This window comes from Alternaria ethzedia (assembly GCF_023757985.1).
Source record: "Alternaria ethzedia strain BMP 0044 chromosome Unknown scaffold_41, whole genome shotgun sequence".
NCBI classification, from domain to species: domain Eukaryota; kingdom Fungi; phylum Ascomycota; class Dothideomycetes; order Pleosporales; family Pleosporaceae; genus Alternaria; species Alternaria ethzedia.
This window is the reverse complement of record NW_026056234.1, coordinates 70,236-91,696: the sequence shown is the minus strand read 5'-3', so window position 1 is coordinate 91,696 and position 21,461 is coordinate 70,236. Positions and strand designations below refer to the sequence as shown.

General features: G+C 52.0%; 5 protein-coding genes across 5 annotated transcripts; 2 read left to right on the top strand and 3 right to left on the bottom strand.

Annotated features, from left to right (window-relative positions):
• Positions 1-248: 248 nt before the first annotated feature.
• On the bottom strand, positions 249-4,723 carry J4E87_009972 (uncharacterized protein; the record flags this gene model as incomplete). Its single annotated transcript, XM_049381546.1, has 4 exons — positions 249-499; positions 554-3,077; positions 3,632-4,320; positions 4,372-4,723. The coding sequence occupies 4 exons, from the start codon at positions 4,721-4,723 to the stop codon at positions 249-251; spliced, it is 3,816 nt and encodes a 1,271-aa protein (XP_049228694.1).
• Positions 4,724-5,457: 734 nt separating this feature from the next.
• Positions 5,458-6,986, top strand: J4E87_009971 (uncharacterized protein; the record flags this gene model as incomplete). The annotated part of the gene is made up of 2 exons (XM_049381545.1): positions 5,458-5,578; positions 5,677-6,986. The coding sequence occupies 2 exons, from the start codon at positions 5,458-5,460 to the stop codon at positions 6,984-6,986; spliced, it is 1,431 nt and encodes a 476-aa protein (XP_049228693.1).
• Positions 6,987-7,392: 406 nt separating this feature from the next.
• On the bottom strand, positions 7,393-9,260 carry J4E87_009970 (uncharacterized protein; the record flags this gene model as incomplete). Its single annotated transcript, XM_049381544.1, has 3 exons — positions 7,393-8,172; positions 8,227-9,030; positions 9,099-9,260. The coding sequence occupies 3 exons, from the start codon at positions 9,258-9,260 to the stop codon at positions 7,393-7,395; spliced, it is 1,746 nt and encodes a 581-aa protein (XP_049228692.1).
• Positions 9,261-13,539: 4,279 nt separating this feature from the next.
• J4E87_009969 (uncharacterized protein) lies at positions 13,540-16,147 on the top strand (the record flags this gene model as incomplete). Its single annotated transcript, XM_049381543.1, has 4 exons — positions 13,540-13,888; positions 14,010-14,153; positions 14,208-15,433; positions 15,494-16,147. The coding sequence occupies 4 exons, from the start codon at positions 13,540-13,542 to the stop codon at positions 16,145-16,147; spliced, it is 2,373 nt and encodes a 790-aa protein (XP_049228691.1).
• A 3,687-nt stretch (positions 16,148-19,834) lies between these two features.
• J4E87_009968 (uncharacterized protein) lies at positions 19,835-21,321 on the bottom strand (the record flags this gene model as incomplete). Its single annotated transcript, XM_049381542.1, has 2 exons — positions 19,835-20,841; positions 20,895-21,321. The coding sequence occupies 2 exons, from the start codon at positions 21,319-21,321 to the stop codon at positions 19,835-19,837; spliced, it is 1,434 nt and encodes a 477-aa protein (XP_049228690.1).
• Between the last annotated feature and the right edge of the window lie 140 nt (positions 21,322-21,461).

Here is a 21,461-nt window from a genome sequence, read left to right as displayed (position 1 = left end):
ACGTCACATGCGACCTTCTCTTTTTGAGGCTAGATTGCTGTAGCATGATATCTAGCGTGATGCTAATGTACGGCCCGCCGTGCTAGTCTGTGTGCCTCATGAAAGGTGTCGATCGTAAGCCTCAGCCGTCCTACAACCCACTTTGCTATCAATAACTATAGTTTCTATCTTTCACAAGCCACCTAATGACTATAAGTCGTAGCAGCTATGCCGAGCTCCAACGGACCCATAAACGCCGACTTCATCCCTCAGTCCAGGCCCTCGACCACGGCTTCTACCATAGCCTCACGATACTTCTTCTTCATCCCATCATCAAAGCCATCATACTCCTCTTCAGAAAACGTATTGTGCCCACCCTCCACATATTTCTCAGCGACTCGTTGCTCAAGAGTACGTCCATCATCACCTTTCACGTCCAGGCGGTCGATGCTTATTTGTTCGACGTGCGCAGCGACTTGAATAGATTCGGTCGGGTTAGGTAGATTGCCGTCTTCAGAACCTGCTGATATGTTAGTGACGCCGCTCGGTTGACCAATACGGTGACATGGCTTACCCGTAATACCCTGACCAAATTGCGCGAGGAAAGCGTCTTGATCGATGCCTTCGTCAGCGACATAACCGGCAAGCTTCTCATTCTCGGCTTCGTGGGCGCTGATGCGCGCAAGCATCGTCTTTGCAAATGCAGGTAGCTCATCAAACTCCCGCGCCTTTTCGTCTACGATCGCTTTGGAATCTCGAGCATCATCAGGATGGCAGCCGTCAGCCTTCGTGCTATCGTTCGGGTCTCCTCGCTCATGTGATCTGCGCTTGCTAGAAGGCGGTGACGTACCATCCGTGTCGTGCGAGCCTGGGGTATTGGAAGGCGTGCCGATATGTTCTTTGCTACCGTCGGAATCATCTTCCTCGTCGGTCTTCTCTTCCTCGTCGCTGTCCGACCCATCGTCAATGTCGAACATTTTGCGATGCGCCTCTTCGAGCTTTTCGTCCAGCTCTTCAAGTTCCTTCTTGAACTCCGCAAGCCGCGCGTTCGACGTCGCACGAGTAGCCTCATCCATGACGATCTCACCCTCGCCAGTGAGTAGAGGGACGGTAAGTGGCACCCACGCAGCATGTCCCTCCAAGTACTGCCAGAAGTCCGGCCAGAGCTTACGCAAAGCCAGCTCAACTGCTGAGTGGCAGCCCTTGAGGAAGTCTGGATCGAAGTACTCCTTGGGCAGCATGCTCTTGGTCAGGCCGTGGTCTTCTCGTAGCGCAAACTGTAGCAAGCGCCTGTCGTGGACTAAGCGACTGGAAGCTGTGGAGGAGTAGAAATGTTCCTTGCCACACTTCTTCTTCCAATACGCAAGTTCCTCGTGCAGGCTATCACGCTCGACAACTGCGACGTGCCAGTAGTGCATCTCGAAGTCTTTGTACCATGCACGGTAGTTGTCGATCCTGCGTTCGCACTTGGCGCGCGTATCTAGCGCCTCACGCTTGTACCTATCGACATCTTTCAGGAGTTCGTACTTCTCGGCGATGAGTTTCCTGTTCTCTGTTTGGAGTGGATGAATCTGGGTGAGGATCAGGCGATGCATTTCGAAAGCATATGGGCTACTGGTGGTATTTGTAGCGCTGACCAAGGCATGACAGTTCTGGATTTGGCCTTCGAGGAGCTTCTCTTGTGCTTCCAGTGACCGCACTTTGCGTTCAAGCCCAGCTACCTTAGCTAAGCGATCCTGCTCCTCAGTCTGGTATCTGAAGAGGTCCTTATCACATTGGTCCAATTTGGCTTGAATGTGTCGACGTGTCTCTTGTTCCTGCTGAAGCTCAGCGCGAAGTTGTTCTGCCTGCGTGTAATACTCCGCTATGGCCTCTGCCACGATGCCGTTAACAATGGCTCGTGGAACGCAGTCTGTGGTTTTAGAGACATCGCCCTGGTTCGCCTTGGAAGCTGCAGCAGCGATGACCTTCTGCAAATCTGAAACGTATTTATTGGACTTCGTCAGTTCATCGTTCAGGTGGGAGACTTTATCGACCGCATCTGTGCGTTCGGTCTGCAGCGTCTCAAGCTTCCTCAAATACGAGGTCAGTCGATCTGCATTCGACTGGTTGACATCGAGCAGGTTCTGCACATCCGTCTTTAATTCCTTGTTGTCTTTGATCAATGCTGCGTTCTTCTTTCGCAAGGCTTGATGCGTCTTGATGGCGTGCTGGACATGCTTGGCTAGGTCCCCTTTGGCCACTGCTGCGTCTAGTGTAGTCTCTAGACCAGCGATGATGGCGTCCTTCTCCTGCAAGATCTGCACCCAGTTCGCGTGGTTGTTACGAGTCTCCGCTTGGGCGATGAGGGCTGCACGCTTGACATTCTCCTCGGTATCTTCCCAGAGTTTGCTTTTTTCCGCAAAATGGTCGGAAAGCTTTCGATATGTACTGGTTTGCTTCACCAAGTCGGCGTTGCAATTGCAGGCAATTGCGTCGCTGCCTTTGGGTATGGCGTTATGGTTTCCGTTCATGGCAGCGGCTGCGTCGAGAGCTAGCTTCAGCCGTGCTAGCTCCTCATCCTTTCTGGTAACGAAGTCGGATAAGCCGTGGACTTTGGCTTGCAAAGTACTGTTGTCCTTGCGAAGGATAGCCATAGTGCTTGACTGCTCGTTGTGTGTCGCCTCCAGTTCGGAAATCCTACGAGACCAATCGTCTATGGCCTTACGGTCCGCTCGGCGCTTTCCACGTAAAGTATCAAGAGCGCTCCTGTCTCGCTTCTGTTCATGTAGAAGTTCGGTGATCTCACAGTCTCGTGCGGTAATGATGGCTTCCTGATCGTGTAGAAGTTCGGTGATCGCGCGGTCTCGTGCGGCGATGATGGCTTCCTTGTGGTTACATGTAGCAGCCAATGCATCTTCCTTCGCGACCAGAACGTTGATGTGCTCTTTAGCAAGCGCATGCGCTGCGGCAATATCATCGTGTTGCTGAGTTGTCGGCCGGCCCTCGAGCTGAACGACATAATCTTGAAGTCCGGCGCATTCACGTGCGAGTGCTTCGTTCTTCTGTTGAAGCTGCTGTAGTTGACGGGACGCTTGCGATACCGAGCTTCGTTCATCCTGACGTGAATCAGTATGAGTTACGTATGGTGATCACGAACCGACGGATTGAAACTTACAAGATGGAAAGGGTGAGCTTGCATAAAAATCTTGGTCGCAATAGAATGTGAAGAAGGCGAAGTGGTAGCCAATGGCTTACACTCGCTCAAGCTGCATGAATGAGTGGCGCGCATATTGCTGGTAATCAGCTGTGTTTGTGATTCCTGGTTTAGAAAGCTCTTTGATAGCCCGAGCATGTTGGCGGAGGTGTGCACTGGTGGCTCCGGTCTTTGCCAAAGAGTTGAGCCCAGCACTTGGGTGGTGGGAGCAGAACGCAGCAGTCGTAGTGTAAGTGATGTATTGGAGCAGAGCATCGCCAAGAGATCACATGCAGCGTTTGGTTGCGAAAAAGGCACGGGGCCACGAGCACTCCCTTCACTATGGTGGACCGTGCCCGAATGCCTCTCGTATCATATCCAGTGAATTCGTATGTATATATGAAGAACACGGTAAGGCGATGTAAGACGGGGTATCGAATCGGAGCAAAGCGCGCCTCAGTCAGTTCTCCAGCCCACGAACACCTCGTCAGTTCTGAACCGCTGCGTACATGTCGTGTCGTTCAGCTCTGTCTTTACTCCAGTTCCGTACTCTAATAGACCCGCATGAGCAATCATGATGCCGTTGTCAATGCAAAACATCTCGTCTGTTGCGAACACATTGCCACCCCTGTCTCTTGCCATCATGCCCATCATTTGCTGTAAACGCATATTCGAGCCCACGCCACCTACTACTAGCACTTGTTGTGAACCAACATGTGCCATGGCTCGCTCGGTGATCTCAACAAGCATAGCGAAGATGGTCTCCTGTAGTGAGAAGCACATGTCTGCTCTTGTGACCAGCTGTCCATCTTCAGTCTTTAATCTCTTCTCGTCGGGTAATGACTCGTCTAGTCCGCGCGCGAGGAGATCGGCTGCAGCCAATATTCCCGAAAAGCTCGCATCCATGCCTTTGACGCCATATGGTAGATCGACGAGGTTTCTTCCATCCTTTGCCAATTGCTCAACATTGTATCCGGGAAATGGATCGTTGGGTATCATAAGTGTGCGGGCGAATCGATCGATGCAGTTTCCTATAGCAATATCCAGTGTCTCTCCGAAGATGCGATACCGTTGGGCGGAGTAAGCAATGACTTGTGTGTTGCCACCAGATACGTATAGGACCACGGGGTTATCGGCGCGGGTTATTGAGCGACCCATTTCGATGTCTGCGTGATCTTAGCTAGAATTCCGATATGTAGATTTCCTGGGACGCTTACGGCCAACGCAGTGGTTCACGCCCACCATGGGCTTCCCCCACAGTAAACTAATCGTCCTGGCTGCAAGCGCGACGCTTTGTAATGGTGCACCCATACCTGGGCCCTTGGTATAGCATATGCAATCGATGTCTTCAACTTTGACTCCCGCTTGGCGGACAGCCTGCTTGATTAGCCTCACGACCCATGCTCGGTGATGTATTGCGGTGTCCTTGGGCAAGAAGCCTTCGCCGGGCGGGGAAACATAGGTATGCCGCAGGTTCGCGAGAATGATCGGTGGCTTGTTAGGACCAGGGTGGGAGATGACACCGACGCCTATCTTGTTGGCGCTTCCTTCCAGTCCTATGGCGATCATTGTGGCGGTCGTCGCGGTTCGGCGTTGATGTTTGACGCGTCGAGGCGGGGTGACGTTGGAAAAAGCTATCGATAAGGAATGACATGCATGAAGCCAGCGCTGGGCAACCACCAATGGCCAGCAGCGGTGCAAATCAAGTCGCGTGTTATGAATCCTCGCGAAACTGCGATGCAACCCGGACTTGGCAGAACTCAGTGCTGTAATGCTCTTAGAAATTAAGCTATGTGCATTTGCTACTGTGGAAGAGCTTCTATGTCCGTAAAGGAACCTGGGCAGTGCGAGTGCAAGTAGAAGCAGACCTTTTTCAACACATTTGCTGATCATACAACTCTTGCGAAACTCACGATCGTCCTGTCAGATGATGGCGATGCTGCACGCTGCACGTATACAGCAAGCCAGCCGATATAAAAACCCACGAACAGACGTCACAGCGCCCGCGAGTCAGGTGCTGCAGGGTCTGTGAACCACCACAACAAAGTCCACTATTTCTGTCGCATGTCTTCACAATCAATTCTTCATATTCCAAATCTATCCAGCTTTTCTATCCTCGCTCCAATCCCATCCCTCTTTGATCATATAACCAAAAGCAAGAGTTGCAAATTCTTCCACACCCCAGCCACCAAATCCTCCACCGCTCGGACCAAGCAGCCTCGGTACGCCGAACCGCTAAAGAATATCCACCAAATATCCAACCCTCCACAACAATCCCACGCCACACCGGACCGTTGCGCTGTATGGCAGACTTCGACGGCGCCAGCCAGACCTTTCTGGCCTGGCTGAAGGCTTCTGGAGCGGAAATCAGTCCAAAGGTCAAGCTGCAAGATCTGAGGAACCAGGATGCTGGGCGAGGCGTGGGTAAGTAGCTACTCCACCTATGCGTGCTGCCAATCCTGCCTTGGACTACCACCACCCTCCATTGTACATTTGGCAGATCCATACTAACATAAGTCAAGTCGCGACTGAACCCATCGCCGAGCACGAACTCCTCTTCCGCATACCCCGCGCCTCCATCCTGAGCGTCGAAAACAGCATCCTCAGCCGCGAAATCCCCGCTTCGACATTCGCCCTCCTCGGCCCCTGGCTCTCTCTCATCCTCGTCATGCTCTACGAATACCATAATGGCTCCGCATCAAACTGGGCTCCTTACTTCGCCGTCCTGCCTACCGAGTTCGACACCCTGATGTTCTGGTCCGAGGACGAACTAGCCGAGCTACAAGCCAGCGCCGTGGTAACCAAGATAGGGAAGGAGGGCGCCGACGAAGCCTTCACAGAGCAATTGCTACCTGTGATAGAAGAGTTTGCGGAGATAGTGTTTAGTGGGGATGAGAGGGCGAAAGATAAGGCGAAGGAGATGCGCAGCCCTGAGAATTTGGAGTTGATGCATAAGATGGGTAGTTTGATTATGGCGTATGCGTTTGATGTTGAGCCTGCGACACCCAGCAAAGAGGTAGACGAGGAAGGTTTTGCTGAGGAAGAAGAAGACGCTGCGCTGCCAAAAGGCATGGTGCCACTGGCTGACATGCTGAACGCCGATGCCGACAGATGCAACGCGCGACTCTTCTACGAGAAAGACTGCCTGGAGATGAAAGCGCTCAAACCCATTCCGGCAGGCGACGAGATCTTCAACGACTATGGCTCCCTTCCCCGAAGCGACTTACTGAGAAGATACGGCTATGTAACCGACAACTACGCGCAGTACGATGTCGCCGAGATCCCTGCTGAGCTTGTCACAGAGATCCTCGTCCGCGACGACATCTGGCATCAAGACAGAATGGAGTATCTTGACGAACAAGAGGTGATCGATTCCGGCTACGACATCGCAGCCAGCAACCCATTCACTCTCCAAGAAAGTCTCTCCCCCGAGCTCGTCATTCTAGTAGAAAGCATGCTCCTCCCATCCGAAGAATACGAGCGTCTTAGCAGCAAAGGCAGACTGCCCAAACCAGAAAGGATCACCAGCAAAGGCGCGGAAGCGCTGCAGAAGATTGTTCAGGCACGCATTGCGCAGTATGCTACATCGCTAGAGGATGACTTGAAGACGTTTGGCCAGGTCCCACCTGTCGACGCTGCATCGCCGAAGCAGCGGAGACTTGCGATGGCGAAGGCTGTGCGTATCGGCGAGAAGCAGCTCCTGGCTCAGACAAAAGATGCGCTGGTGGAGAGGATTGCAAGAGATGGCGGCGCGGCGGCGAAGCGGCAAAGGGCTGTTGATGAAGAGGGGGATGTAGAGATGGGTGGTATGGGGAAGAAGCACAGAGCTTGATCAACTCCAGACTGTATCCATCAGCACCTGCTGTGGTCGTGTTGCGACTTGCACCAAGAAAAAGAGCCCGATTATCAGAACGATATTCCAGATGTAAAAGATGATTTGGTAAGTTTCTGCATTTTTTTGTCGCCAAGTGAAGTGCTTGCGGCACTCACGGCGTTGGTATGTATGTGTATCCAAGTATCGACTTGCTGACTTATGTTCCATCTAGGTCGCTGCCCTTCCACCCACCCACCAACCGACCAACCGGCCACCCATCCTCCCTCCCTCAAATCTATAGGGCTAGTGTACATAGCTTTGGTAGATGTTTGAAGCCAGAGCCCGCCGAACGAATAGAAAACAAAGGGTATAATTTGTCGACAAGAAAAGCGCTGAACGAAGAAGACTGAGCAAATTGTGGGTATCATCTTCCCGCTGGTCCTGCGCCTGTCGCGCTTGTCGGTGTGGGAGGAAGAAGATGGCCGGACGCAGATCGATTATGGTTCTCAATCGACCGGCGATTGGGATTTGCGGGTGCTTGCTGGGCCGCTGCCTTCTCGCCTTGACGCTCAATCATGATGCGGTATCTGATGTGCAGGTTGTCAGTCCAATCAACGGGATAAGTCTCCTCATCCTCGCTGCTATCACCAGAGAATCGCCATCGGTCTGCCAAGCGATCATCGACCCGCTCGGTCTTCTGACGCTTCACGCCTCGTCGGTCGATCATCATGCGCCCGCCTCGACCGATTCTACGACGGAACCGAGACTGATCGTGGAACGGAACATCATCTGGAGGAGTGGCGAAACGTATACGCGTGCTTCTCCGTGGATCTGTCTGCTTACTCGACGGCACCACTGCTGTGGCATCAGCACCCTCTCCATCAGACACGGATGCAGGAGGCGTGGGAAGCTGACTCTCCGTGAAAACCGTACGGAAGTCTGACTTCGCAGCGGGTGGCTCCAGAGGGGGTGTAATGGGCCGCCATGTTGCGTCGACCCATCCCACATTCCACTTTTGGTGCTTCACCAGGTTGTCTTCAATGAAGCTATCAATGGCCTCGGTTCGCTTGGCTTGCTGCTCCTCGAGGTATACAATGTCACCGTCAACAAGGCGCCCGTCTGGACGCGTGTTTGTGGGTTTCATGCCAGGAAGCGTCTGGCGCTGTCTCTCGACATCGGCAGTTCTCTTGGGCTTGGGTGCAGGCTGTGGTGGGTTAGTCATCTATGCAAATGCTCTGGTGAGTTCATTGCGACATACCTTCTGAGTGATGAGCAGCTCGTCGTCATCACCCTTGATACTGAGTCGTCGCTTAAGCTCCTTCACAGCATGCCGTTGCTCGAAGATCAATTTGTCCGTCGCAAGTTGTTCTCTTTGGATTGCCTCTCGCCGTTTGACTTGCGACATCAACAGACGAGCCTCCTCCAGTTCCTTCCTCAGCTTCTTCAGCTTCTCGGTCACTTGCGCGTCGCGACCACGCGTCTTGCGGACTTGCCGCACCTCACGTCGCCTGAAGCAAACATACGGATCAGCATCATCGGTCTCGAGGTTCGTCTCGAACTTCAATGAGGGCATAAGCGGGCGGTTGCCTTTCAGTAGCCGTTGGTTCTTCCAGTGTGGGTAAATATCTCGTGCGAACCGACGCGCTGACTCGCTGATGGTCTCATCGAACTCTGCCTCGAATTCCTCGTAAGAAAGAACAGGCGAGTTGTCGACGGCTGCATACGGTTGTTTTATCGCGGTGGTCTCTTCGAAGAAGTTGATCACCTCTTCAAACTCGTCTTCTGAGCAGTGGTTGGTTTTGCCCTTCTTTTGGTTGTAAGACTTGAGAAAGGCGACATCATCACTGGTCATGCAATACGGACAGCCAGATGTATCTTCGACGGTAGACGAAAATCGAATGTAAGTGGCGGGCTGCGTGAATCGTTTTGGATAGACATCTTCATACTGCAGTGTACTCGCAACAGCATCCGGAGTCGGGATGTAGAGCTGTGCGATCTTCCCACCAGTCGCTCCCTGCGCTGCTGCCTGGGCGGCGGATATGACAGCTTGTAAATGGTGCTCCTGAACATGATGTTAGTATGTGGTGGGTAAGGGAAAGGGAAAGCCGAAAGCGGCCTAGCGCGACTTACAATCTCCTCGCCCTTCTCAACACCGGTCTCAACCTTGGGAATATGGCGCGACGCATCGTCATCAGCAAGCTGCTCAACATCTTGTTCGCGCACGACAGGTAAATTCTGTTTTGTCGATAGCTTGCGCTGTCTGAAGCGTTGTCCGGTCGCGCGAGCCGTCATTGTTGTTTGTCGTTATGCACGTGACGACGGTTTGGGCTGCGTATGGGGCTTTGGTTGCAAATCTGGCGCCGGGGGCCAGCCAGCGAAGAGAGGAGTCACGCTCCCAGAAGCGCGATCCGACCACCAACGCGTCGCAATATTGTCGATATGGGTGTCAAAAGTGTCGCACGGACTTCCGCATGCGTTTTATCGCGTCGAAAGTGATGAAATGAGGTGTTGGGGTGCTGTTTGGCGATGGAAAAGGTTTAGGTGGGCGGCGATGTCGAGCGTGTTCAGCGGATGCGTTGGGGCGGCTTTTTTGGCAAGGAAGTTGCGCACGCAATGGACCAATCATAAGAGAGATCGCCGAGGATAGGTGGAACCTGCGCGATCGTCTTCTGCCCATCGTGCACACTTAGAGGTAGCTGCACATCTTCACCTTCATTGTCTCCGAAGCAGCAACTGCAGAAAGAAACGCAGCATGCGTACGTGTTTGCATTTAATGTTACTGCGTTCCATGGTTCTGCGTGGAAGGGAGTCCGGATGGCGTTAGCTCGCCTTGGCATGACGCCTGCGGTGACTTCCAGCATCCACGCCATCACCATAACAACACCTGCACCAGCGGCATGCTCGTTCCAGCCAGCGCTTACAGACGTGTAACGCTTCTCAGTTGCGCAGTTTGCCTGCTCTGTACATCCAAATGGAATGCTTTGAAGCCATTCCAACATCCTTCAACATCCTCGGATACTGACGGACTACAACTACCGGGAAAGCACGCAATCTCATCAAGACTTAAGTATGATGCCACTCTACGTGCGAATATCTTCAGTGGTATGCATACAGTATGACTAGGTCCGCTAGGAAGTGACACCCAATGTGAGGCTTCTTCCACGCTGTACGACTGAGTCTACACCTACTGCGTATTCGCTGTTTGTACTTATTTATCTCACGCATCAGCCCTGACTAGACGACGTGCGAATTACACGTATCCTGTCCTCTATTCTCCAAACTGGCGTTTTTATTTCTTGGATTGGCCCGATGCTCAAGACAGTACCATTCGTCTCGCCTTGCCTCTACTAATCAATCTTCACTGGGAGAGGGTTTCCCGTCATGTTGTATCCCGACTCATATCTCACACTCTTACGGCTCCATTCCTCGTCCACATATACTAAACGAAGTCTATGCATCCAAGCGGGCCAATTCTCAAGATACCCGTGACGCATCGGCGTTGTTGCAGTCTGTCTTCTCGCTCGGAACGCCTCGGAATGTTCGGAATGTGCTTCCATTAATAGGGCATGGAGGCTTGGAGCCTACATGCATTACAGCAACCGCGCCGCAACCCCGCCCCCAACAGCACACGCTCAACTCGCTGTCACTCTGCCCCCATTCCCTCGACGTCTACCTACAACTACACATCTGTCCACAAATCGAACACGCGCGGAAAATACGGCAATCTCAGTCAGCCCATTGAAGTCGTTAGCTTGGCATGGATCGGTTGCCGCAAGAACTCGTCGAGGAAATCACCAAAAACTTACCCACGGACGATCTCAAGAACGTTCTAACTGTCTCCACAAAGTTTCGTTTTGCCTCGGAGAGATATTCTGGCGCTTTCACAGAGTTTACCCTAAATGAGCGTAACGCGGACAAGTTCCTTGGGCTTTACTCAGGACACCGGCTGCTTTACTTGCGGGAATTGCACTTTCGGCCCAACTTCCCTCCGATTTGGCCCCCCGACCCCTGGCCCTGGGAAGACGAGATGTGTCGCGAAAACGCCGATGCAATCAGAGCCAAAAATGAGTGCTTCACGCGTCAGGTCCATTCGCTGTTCACAACGCTCAGTACTGTTGAGGAGAATGCTGCACCCCAGCATGCCTCTGGTCGATATCGAATTCAGATACACGATCCCTCCAGGCTGATTCATGTGGAGATATACTGTCCTCACCAGGAATACATCAGTTGGCGCATTCGTCTGCTCAATACGGAGCTTCCCCTGGTACATTCAGTTCGGTCGCTGGAGATTTGCAACGAATGCCCAGAAGACGCGAGTGTTTACCACGATAGTCACGGTTATCCTGCAAATTACAGAAAGTGTTTCGATGGTGGATTGTTCAAACTGGACTTGGGGGTCATGGTCGATTTGGTATCGAAGCTTCCAAACCTGGAGTATCTCGGCTGCAAGACAGGAGGGTTCGAATGGGCTCCTGCATTTTCAGGTAATGATGGTAGTGAAGACCCCAACAGACACTTCCAAAGCGATTGGGATGGCCCACGTCGTGACGCGAGGCACAATTTCGCACACGCTGTCATCTCTCACCAAGCCCAGCTTCCGACCTCGCTTCAGCGGGCGAGCCTGGATTTCGTCAGCCCGCTGATACGCGCACTTGACACTATTCAAGACAGGCCTTTACCTAATCTAGTCGGTCCAGCTCTCCGCGACCCATTCAGCGCCAGCCTTCGTATCCTGACCAATAATCTGCGACAACTGCGCCTGTGGGCGATTGTTGATGAAAGCCTGTTCAGCATGGACGATAATCCACAGCCGCAATGGCCCAATCTAGAAATTCTGGAAGTCATGTTCCACCCGTCGCGGCCTGACGGATCGTGGTACTTCGTCGGACCTCAAGGCCACGGCCGCGAGGCTGTCGGTTACGACATCACCGCTGCCTCGTACCCCCCTCTTGAAACGACCGAGCTCGACATTGATATGGAAGAGCTTGTAACCTCCGGGCATCTCTCCAACTTACCCAATGGCGCGCAAAATCAGTTTCGTATCACACCAGATGAAGCAAGACTGAGGCCGCTCCTAGCAGGATTTTCCAGGGCAGCAGCGCAAATGTGCTCTTTGAGGAGAGCCATCATTTGGACATCGCTGAATTGGTATCCGAAATATGACTACGCAGAGTCTCAAGGCTGGGACTCGACGTATCAAGGACCTGGGTCTAACTGGAGGTCTAACTGGGCTATACAATATTCCGATCAAGACAACGGTATCTGGGGGTCACCATCGCACTATCTCCCAAGTCAACAAAGAAACGACGATCCAACGATACGTTGCCTAGTGTGGATGGTGGCAGCATGGCGTCCAGATGCGGAGCTGCGCCGTCTGTTCCAGAATATTGGGCGAGAGAAGCACGGTAATGATCTGGTCGAGCACTGGGAGGAGTGGTCCAGATCTTCCCACTACGGCGATCTTCGCAATTGGATGCTTGATGATCACCAGGGTGACCCAGGCCGCATTCCTCCTTCGTTGTCGTAGGGTTGGACTACGAGACTAGCATGCTAGCAGAATGAACGAATGGCGCTGTTAGTGCCATGTAGATGCAGAGCTCACGTTCCAGATTCAAGATCTTTCGTTGTTCTTATCTCTGGTGACGTCGGTGACGCCGGTAAAGTGTGATTCCGTGTAAGATCGAGGCGGAGCGGAGCTATCGACGAGCAGTCTTGGTAAGCGGCATTTGCGATCCGCGACAACGCTGCAATTTGAGGAACACCATCATTGGCGACCTGGTCGCATTCGCGGTTGTTTCGCTGGAAATAAGCGACGTTTCGGTGTCCGATTCTAACAATGGTGGGGCTGAATCACCTCACCACCGTAAGCCTTGCAAGTCCTTGGCAGCGCGTAATCCCCTCGGCTCTGCTTGATCCGACACGACCAAAAGATACCACTAATATCGTTCGGAAACCGGCACTGCGTTACCTGGTGAAGCCTTCGACTATCTCGGTCAGGCCTGAATGTGCCGCCCATTCGAACTGCATCGTATCTGGCCTGGCTTCCTCTAGCAATCGGTTCTCGAGCCCGTGAATTTGTAAAGAGTCGGTCTCGTCTCGCAGTCGCCTCTCGATGGGATATTGCCATGGCTCTATCATGATGTTTACTTCGACTGTGCCATGTGTTCAGGAGTCTGTCAGCTTCATCTAACATCAAGCGGCACAGTGGAACTGGGTTGTAAGAGTCTCTGCCACGACAATCACGTTCTGGGACTAAGATGTTCCTTCAGTAGTCGTCATACCCCATGTAGCGTCACATTTCTGAACGGCAATGTTCACTGAGCCTCAGAGGCACAGGCTGCCGGGTCCAAAACAACAGCTCATCGACACTCCGAATAGCCAGACCTCACGGCGTGGTTGTATCAGACTGCTTCATGCTAATAGTAGATCTTGGGGGCGTACTTCCCAAGTATACTCAAGACCAGAATCGATATGAGTATATAGGACTAGGGTTGAACGCGCAAGAGACAGCCATCGAACTACATGGCACCCGTCTTTGCCCAATCGTATCTTTACTATACCAAAATTCGACATGAAGGCGTTCCTCAGTCTGTTAGCCGGCCTGACGACATGCATTATCGCAGAGAATTGCGATCCCATCGCATACGAGCAGTCCAATCCATACGGCTTAGCAGAGACAAAGGACCCCAAAGTCGTGGAGAAGCTGGACGAATACCTATCGGACACTAGATGCCACATGAGATCCGACGGGATTGAGGATGATGTGAAGGAGCAGTGCAAGAACGTATGCATCCCAGGTGACAGCACAGCAGAGGGCCAGATTGTTGTGTCTTCTCAAAGTTGCATCTTTGGTGACAACCCCTGGTACCCGTTAGGTGGATTGCATCCCCTCCTGTGCGGTGAAGACAAAACGTACAACGGTATGTCTCCCTAGGCATATGCCTCTTATGCAATACAGAATTGTGAGACTAACTCTGAACGTAGGTTTGATGATTAAGTCAGGCCACTGCGCTTGTGATCTTCCGATATTGGAATTTGCAGGCGAATTCTTTATTGAAGGACTGATCGAAGCTGGCAAGATCCTCGAGAAGGTTCTGTGTCCCGCGTTGAAAGCCCTCGATGTAGTAATGGCCATTGGGATGGCAGCACTTCCCCCACCAGGACGAGCCATCACAGGTGGAATGGGTAAGCGAGAATCATCTCTTTTGTTTAGTAGCAGACGCTAAAAGATCACTGTAGTGGCCGCTATCCGATCAGCAAAGGCGTACAAGTACGCCCATGAAGCGCAAGACGCTGCGCAAGAATGGGCCGACTTCTTCCTCAGTGGTGCGGACTTTGCGGGACAGGCAGGCTGCGACTCACCGGTACCAAGCAGGGAAGAATTGATCAAGAAGGTCTTTACTCCTCTGGTCGATGCCCCGGACGAGCTTGTCCCGGGTGGGATGAACTACGATGACCTACCATGTCCTGCGAAAGGCTGCAAAGGATGCAAAGGTCCACGCTGCACGAGGAACGGCGGGAACGGAGATGGAGATACGACCAAGGCTAGTGCCAAACCAGCTCCGACCACCGCAAGCGACCATCTTAGCAGCAAAATCTCACCGGCGGAAACGACTGTCTCTCCCAAGACTTCTTCAACCTTCGCAACGTCTTCTCTTACCGCGTCTACGATCTCCTCGCCGACATCTTCCACAACTCCGCCTGTCACGTCAACAACGCTTGTTTCCACCACTTTGTCGTCTTCTTCCTCAGCAGCAACCTCCTCCTTGTCCTGCAAAGATCTGGCAGCGCTAGACAAAGATGAAGTCGTAGATGAAGCCGACCCTCTTTCACGAAGCTATCCAATCGATCTTAGGTATGCTGGCCTCGAGAAGCGTGCGAAACCCAAGGAAGGAAGCGCTTGCGATTACCCACTAGAAAGTTTCCGTTACCCGAGTAGTGGGGAGTGGGAAGCTGACAAGCCCAAAAAATACGGGTTCAACAAACGCGATTCATGCGACGACTACAGTATGGATAAGCCAGATGAGGGTGCCGGTATCCAATATGATACTGAGCACGTTCTAGAATGGCAAACGGTTGTCCAGTTCTTTAATACGATGGGTAAAGAGATCACGACCAAGTTCAAGAATCCGGATCCTCAGCAAAATAACATGGTCGGCTTTTGTGAGTACTGGAGAGAATCCTGGACTTGGAAAGACCATCGAATGGACGGACCTCCTGCCAGTCTGGCCAATACCCCCAATTCACGTCCTAGTCCCAGTCCGAGCGCTAGTCTCAGTCCGAGCCCTAGCCCCAATCTGAGTCCTACGCCGGATTCAAGCCCTAAGCCGGATCCAGCTGTCATGCAACGTAGTCCGATTGGGTGGCTAGCAAGTGTATACCCGTGGAAACAAGATGGTGACCAAATGTGGCTTGATGAGATGCCACTCTTGGAAAGTGAAATCAACGCAAGATACAAGGGACGGGTACGTACATCCATGACACGGTGCGGAAATTCAGATTTATATTGACAATACTTCTCACAGCTGTTCATACAGACATTGAAGAAATCTGGCGAATACGAAGATATCGTTGCTGAGAGAAAAATGAAAGCGCTGATCAAGGGGCGTGACAAAAAGCTCAAACTGAGTGTGAACGACCAATCACGCAGGGCGATCCAGAAGATGCGGCCGATGATCGGAGCTCTCAAGTACATGCAACAAGACAGCATCGCAGAAAAATTCGCAAACCAGAAAAACAGAATCGGAGCGATGATCGGATACATTGACCGAGAGCTACAGAAAACGCCCCGACAATTTGCGGATGCGACGAAGCCCAAAAGTCAGGAAGACGTGATCGACGCGCTTCCGTGGCAAGAGCAAGGACTTGAGAAGAAATGGGACGCGTACATGGACAATGTGTTTGCGGTGGCAAAGCAGAGAGCGACAGACTTCATGACAGTCAATCTCGACCGTCTGAAAGACGAATGGGAGTCCTCGAAGAAGAACGAAGTGCCCAAGAACTTCAAGGGTGATGCTCAGGCGAAACGGAACGAGAAAAACACGCTGGAAAAGACACAGAAAGATATGCTGGCCCTCATCAAGAAGACACAAGATGAATGGGACAAGGTCAAAGACTGGGCAATGCCGTGGAAATCAAAGGATGAGAAAGACATGGATGATGATGGCGCCGATCAATGAGACCAAGGAGGAGGCTAAGATCGGGTCTGAGAAGGAGCGCGCATTATGAGACAGGGGTTGTACTGATTGGTGATTATGATTGCTTGGCAGTTGGATTTGGGGGCTGGTCCTTAGATAGCAACTACGTGCGGCGTTCGGGGATGTTTCGTCTGAGATTTTGTACTGGAGTCATGACCTTGTTTATCTCACTCGCTTGTTATTTTGGGCAGTCGTAACCGCCTTATTATGCTCTTTCGCCACTCTTTCCTTTCTATCGCCTATCACGTGTCCATCACTGTTCTCTAGTAGAACATTCAAACAAATGTATTGCTGTAAGCATGAACCATCACGACTGTCTCTCTTACCTCCGCGCGACTTCAACGACAATAGATGCGACAAGTGGTGGGCAGGAAGGAGCCACTGTAGCGCCCGGAATGTTTCGGAATGTTTCGGAATGTTCCGAATTAGCCGCATGTTGTGACTACGCCGCAAATCAGCCCAGAGCTCTGCCACGCGCACCTTCCTCAAGTACAGTAATCTCCCATTGTCATCTCCACAGTCTTCCCACAGAAGTTCAATCGCTTCTCAGCATCGCACTCACCCAACCACCAAACGTTACTCATTACCTCAACTCAACTCATCACATACTCACACCATCATGAACGAACTCCCGCAAGAGCTCATCGAAAGAATCTCTAGCTTTCTACCTAGAGAGGACTTGCGCAGTGTTCTTACTCTAACTAGCAAGTTCCGCTATGCAGCAGAAAGACTCTCTGGGGGTTTTGCTGAATTCGCAGTTACCGAAAGCAACTCAGCCAACTTCCTTACGCGCTTCTCCGGTCATCGCCTCCTCTATCTCAGAGAAGTAACGTTCCGACCAGATGTCTCGGCGACGTACGACTTAAAGGGCAACGATGATGATGACGACGGCAGCGATGATGATGGTGATGATGACGACGTTGATGGAGATGACGATCGAGTATTTTGTCGAGAGAGTGCTGACGAGGTACGCGAGAGAGACGAGTCATTCACCCGCCAGATGCAATTTTTGTTCGACATCCTCCAACAAGTCGAAAAGCAGGCCGGAAAATACCACGCTCCGGGCAGGTATCGACTCACGATCTACAACCCGATAAGAAGAACGGAAAACGAAGACGCATGCCCCCATCGCTATATGACCAGCTGGCGCGTCCGGCTACTAGCCAAAGAACTACCTCCCATCGCGTCCATCCGATCGTTCAGAATCGTTAGTAACGACAGGAAAGGGTACGAGTACGAGTACCCTCCCTGGGATGAATATGCATATACGTATCGCCTTCGAGACAATTATTCCGAGATGCAGGAATCGAAGCTCGACCTGCGGGTTCTCATCGACCTAGCGACCAGCATGCCCAATCTAGAATATCTGGGTACCCGGACCGGAGGGTACGAATGGTGCGAAACCCTGGATGAAGAAGAAGATCCGTGTAGTGGACACTACGAGCACGACTGGGCAGGACCGCGACGAGATGCCCGACATGATTTCGCTGCCGCAGTTACCAGCTGTGTCGACAAGCTACCCAAAACGCTGAGGCGAGCTTCGCTCGACTTTTTATACCCCTTAAGTCGGGTGACTGACTATGATCACGGAACGCTTTTTCCAGATCTTGTAGGTAGCAACCTTACTCACGATCCTTTCTCGACGAGCCTCGGTATCTTGTGCAACAACCTTCGCCACCTGTAAGTCATATTCATGCATACACAGACTAATATGAGACCAATAAATTAACTCGTACATTTAGGCAACTACGGGCCATGATTGACGAGAGCATCTTCCCTGCACTATCGCCACAGAATTCCGCAACATCACACACTCCCTGGCCACACCTTGAACTACTTGATCTCATGTTTCACAACGCCCGTCCGGATGGCACATGGTATTTCCAAGGCACTGATGGCCGAGGCGACGTTGCACGCGGTCTCCCTGTCACAGACGCTTCCTACCCACCCTATAGTCGCACTCAGTTCGATGAGGACATGGACGAATATTATGTCGAAAACATTCGGGGTGGAAGACAGACACGTGGTAAGGATAATTACGAGTTCCGGATTGCTCCTCATGCCAATCTCATCTTACTGCTCGAACGCTTTGCAAGAGCAGCGATACAGATGCCGGCGCTCAAGGAAGCAGTAATATGGTCACCCATACAGGGGCAAGATGTGTACCCCGAGCGGCCGATGAGTCAACGTAACCTAGATGTGATATGGGGTATTGAATACGCTGAACCCAGGTCCTCTATCAATGATGGATCAACTCGGCAATTAGATTGGTTGGTAGGGAAGTGGCGCCCTGGGAAGGAACTGCACAGCCTTTTTCAGGAAATTGGACGCGCGAAACACGGGGATGAACTTGCCGAGTCCTGGTACCAGGATCACGAATGGGACCGAATGGGGTACTTGTACGAAGTGGAACGCGTCGCGCAGATGAGGTTTCGCAATTACGGGAAATGCGTTTAAGAAGAGAAACGGACGAGCAAACAACCACCTGGTAGTCCTCCACGAAATGTCTATTATGAAGTTTACAAACCGACCAACTTATTAATTAACAATCTAACTGACAAACGACCTAACCAACTAAATTAGAACTTAACAGCCGAACAACCTGACTAACAACCTAACAACCGAACAACTAAGCAACCGAACAACCGAATAACCTTACAATCGAAGAACCTAAAAGACTAACTACTCTAACTCTACTCTAACCTAAGACAAACACTCTACATTAAAGAACACTACAAGACAGGCGCAGAGACGTACCTAAATAACCATCTAACAAACTAACAAATCTAACGCTACGCTAATCTAACACAAATACATTACAACATAGCTACCTTAAGACAGGCGCAGAGACAAACGCAACACATTCACGGTCTAACTCCTCAAAACGTCTATACCTTCTAAACCCAACCGTATACCTTCTCCCAAGAAGTATCGCGAATAAGAAGAAAAAGATACACCTAATAACGCATAGAACTACGACAATCCTACGAGAAAAGTCTCAAGGGCAAGTAAGCTACCTGTTGCATTGCGGCGATGTACATACTTTGGCACGGGCAGCGGCACCAGCACCAGCATTAGCACCTTGAACAAAACAAGACGCCCGGGCTAGTTGGCGTATACCCGTGGTACCAATGTCTCTTCTTCAAGAAAACTATAAGGAAACAAAAATAAAACTACACATATAAGCCCGTAGCGACATCCGTGTAAAGAAACTTCGCAAGACTACGTAAGGTATCCCAAACGTTCACACAACAACAGCTCTTTTGTAGCAATCGCGTAGGAAACTGATGATAGAACTAATGATCTCGGCAGAAGAACAGCAACGCCTTGTCCTCTCACTCACACCCTCCAGGCAGTCTTCGACAAATCTACCAACGTAAGTTGTGGATTAGACGCAGCACTAGCGAATCTCACGACACCTCATTTCTACTTCCACTTCCACGTCACTCATCCCCCCATCATCTCATTCCCTTGCCAGAACAATAAACAATATCATTACAACTAGAATTCTACTAACCCTGGAGCCTACGCTGGCGTTGAGTCGACTACTTTGCGTCGTGTGAACTTGATGTGAGCTGCAGGCCTAACGCACCCCGCCACTCCACCACCACCGTTCCTCCCCTCTCTCCACATCCCCTGCACCCATCCCCCCAAACCCCCACCCCATACCTACCGCATAAAACTCCCAAAGTTCAAAAACGTACTCCCACTCGGTTTCTGCGTCGCACTCCTCGGCGTAACGGGCCGAGCCTTATGGTCCAATTCCTCTTTCGCTTGGACCGTAACAGGTTTGAAGGACATTGGTTGGTACGGCGGACCACCCTGTTGGGGGGAAGACTGTTGCTGTGGTTGCGCTAGCGACGACTTTGGCTGGGAATATGACTGGGATGATTGCGGGTGCCATGGCATGCCAGCCGGAGCCCAATTTGTCGAATTCGTATTCGCATTCGAAGCTGTGGTGTTCCTGAAGGAAGTAGGTTGCTCGCGGGTGTACAATCCATTCGGCTGTTGAGCCGATGCAGAAAACGTAGATAACAGCGGTTCACTGCGTTTCCTCTGCAGATTCCTCCGTCGACTATCCTGCGCCGACTTCTCCAGCTTCTCAGCAATCTTGCTCGTCTTTGCCGTATCCATGGTGAACCAGCCCGCATCCAGAATCTGCTGCGCCGTGGGCCGATCCGTAGGAACCGGGTTCAGGACCCAGCTCAGGAACTTGATTTCCTTCTCCGGAACACCCTTCTCCAGCAACCTCTCCCAGTGTTGTCCTTCGTGGTGGGAGCGGTCGTGGTATGGAAGTCTGCAGCCGTCGTAGTAATCCAAGGCGCCAAGACCGAAGTCGTGTGCTATAGCTCGTTCGACGGATCGCTCTTTCTGGCCTTGGCCCGTGTTGCCTTGGAGAAGCTCATCGTAGATGCCGTATTTGTTGAAGGAGGCCTGCGCTTCGAGGAGCTGGCAGTAGATGACGCCCCAGGACCAGATGTCGGCTGGCTGGTTGATTTCGTTGCGGAAGTAGACTTCGGGGGCGCGGTATACGATGGGTTGGACGAGGCCTTTGGCTGGCTCCATGACGATTCCTAGGTCGCCTAGTTTGGCGGTGATGCGGTCGTCGCCGACGGAGGCTTTTTTGTTGGGTTCGTCTTCGAAGCCGCTGAGGAGGATGTTCTGCATCTTCAGGTCTGGATGAGGTTAGCTTTTCCTTGTCATCGTAGTCGTGTGTGTAGAGGCTCACCCGCATACACCAAGCCTCGTTGATGCACATCCCGCAAGCCCATCAGCGCCGAGCGCATGATACCCTTGAGTTCCACATCGCTGAACTGGCGCTTCTTGCGCGCATCCCAGAGAGTCGATTGGAGGATCTCGAGTACGATTCGGGGCGGTTCGCCTCTAGCGGATGGTGGGATGCGGTCCACTTGCTGTCGGATCGTTGGAATCCCCTTGAGGAGCTCGTGCATGATCATCTCGTGTTGGAACTTTGGCCATCCAAAACCGACGTCATCGTCGCCGGGTTGCTTCACGATGAAGATCTTCGATTGGGAAGCTGCGTCGACAGCGACCCATACATTGGCCTGACCGAGTGGCTTCACGAGAAGATACCGGTAGCCGTGTTCGCCGACGAGCTCGGCGCCCTCGCGCAATTGGATTGTAGCTCCGACCATTGTGAAGTGGCGACCGGAGGTAATCGAGGTTCTAGTATTCGACACAGAAAGCGTGTATCAGTGTGATTCGGGTTGAGTCGGTGAAGTTGTGAAGGTAGTAATCGCTCAAGTCCCATCCATCGAAGTTGATGAGCAGAAAG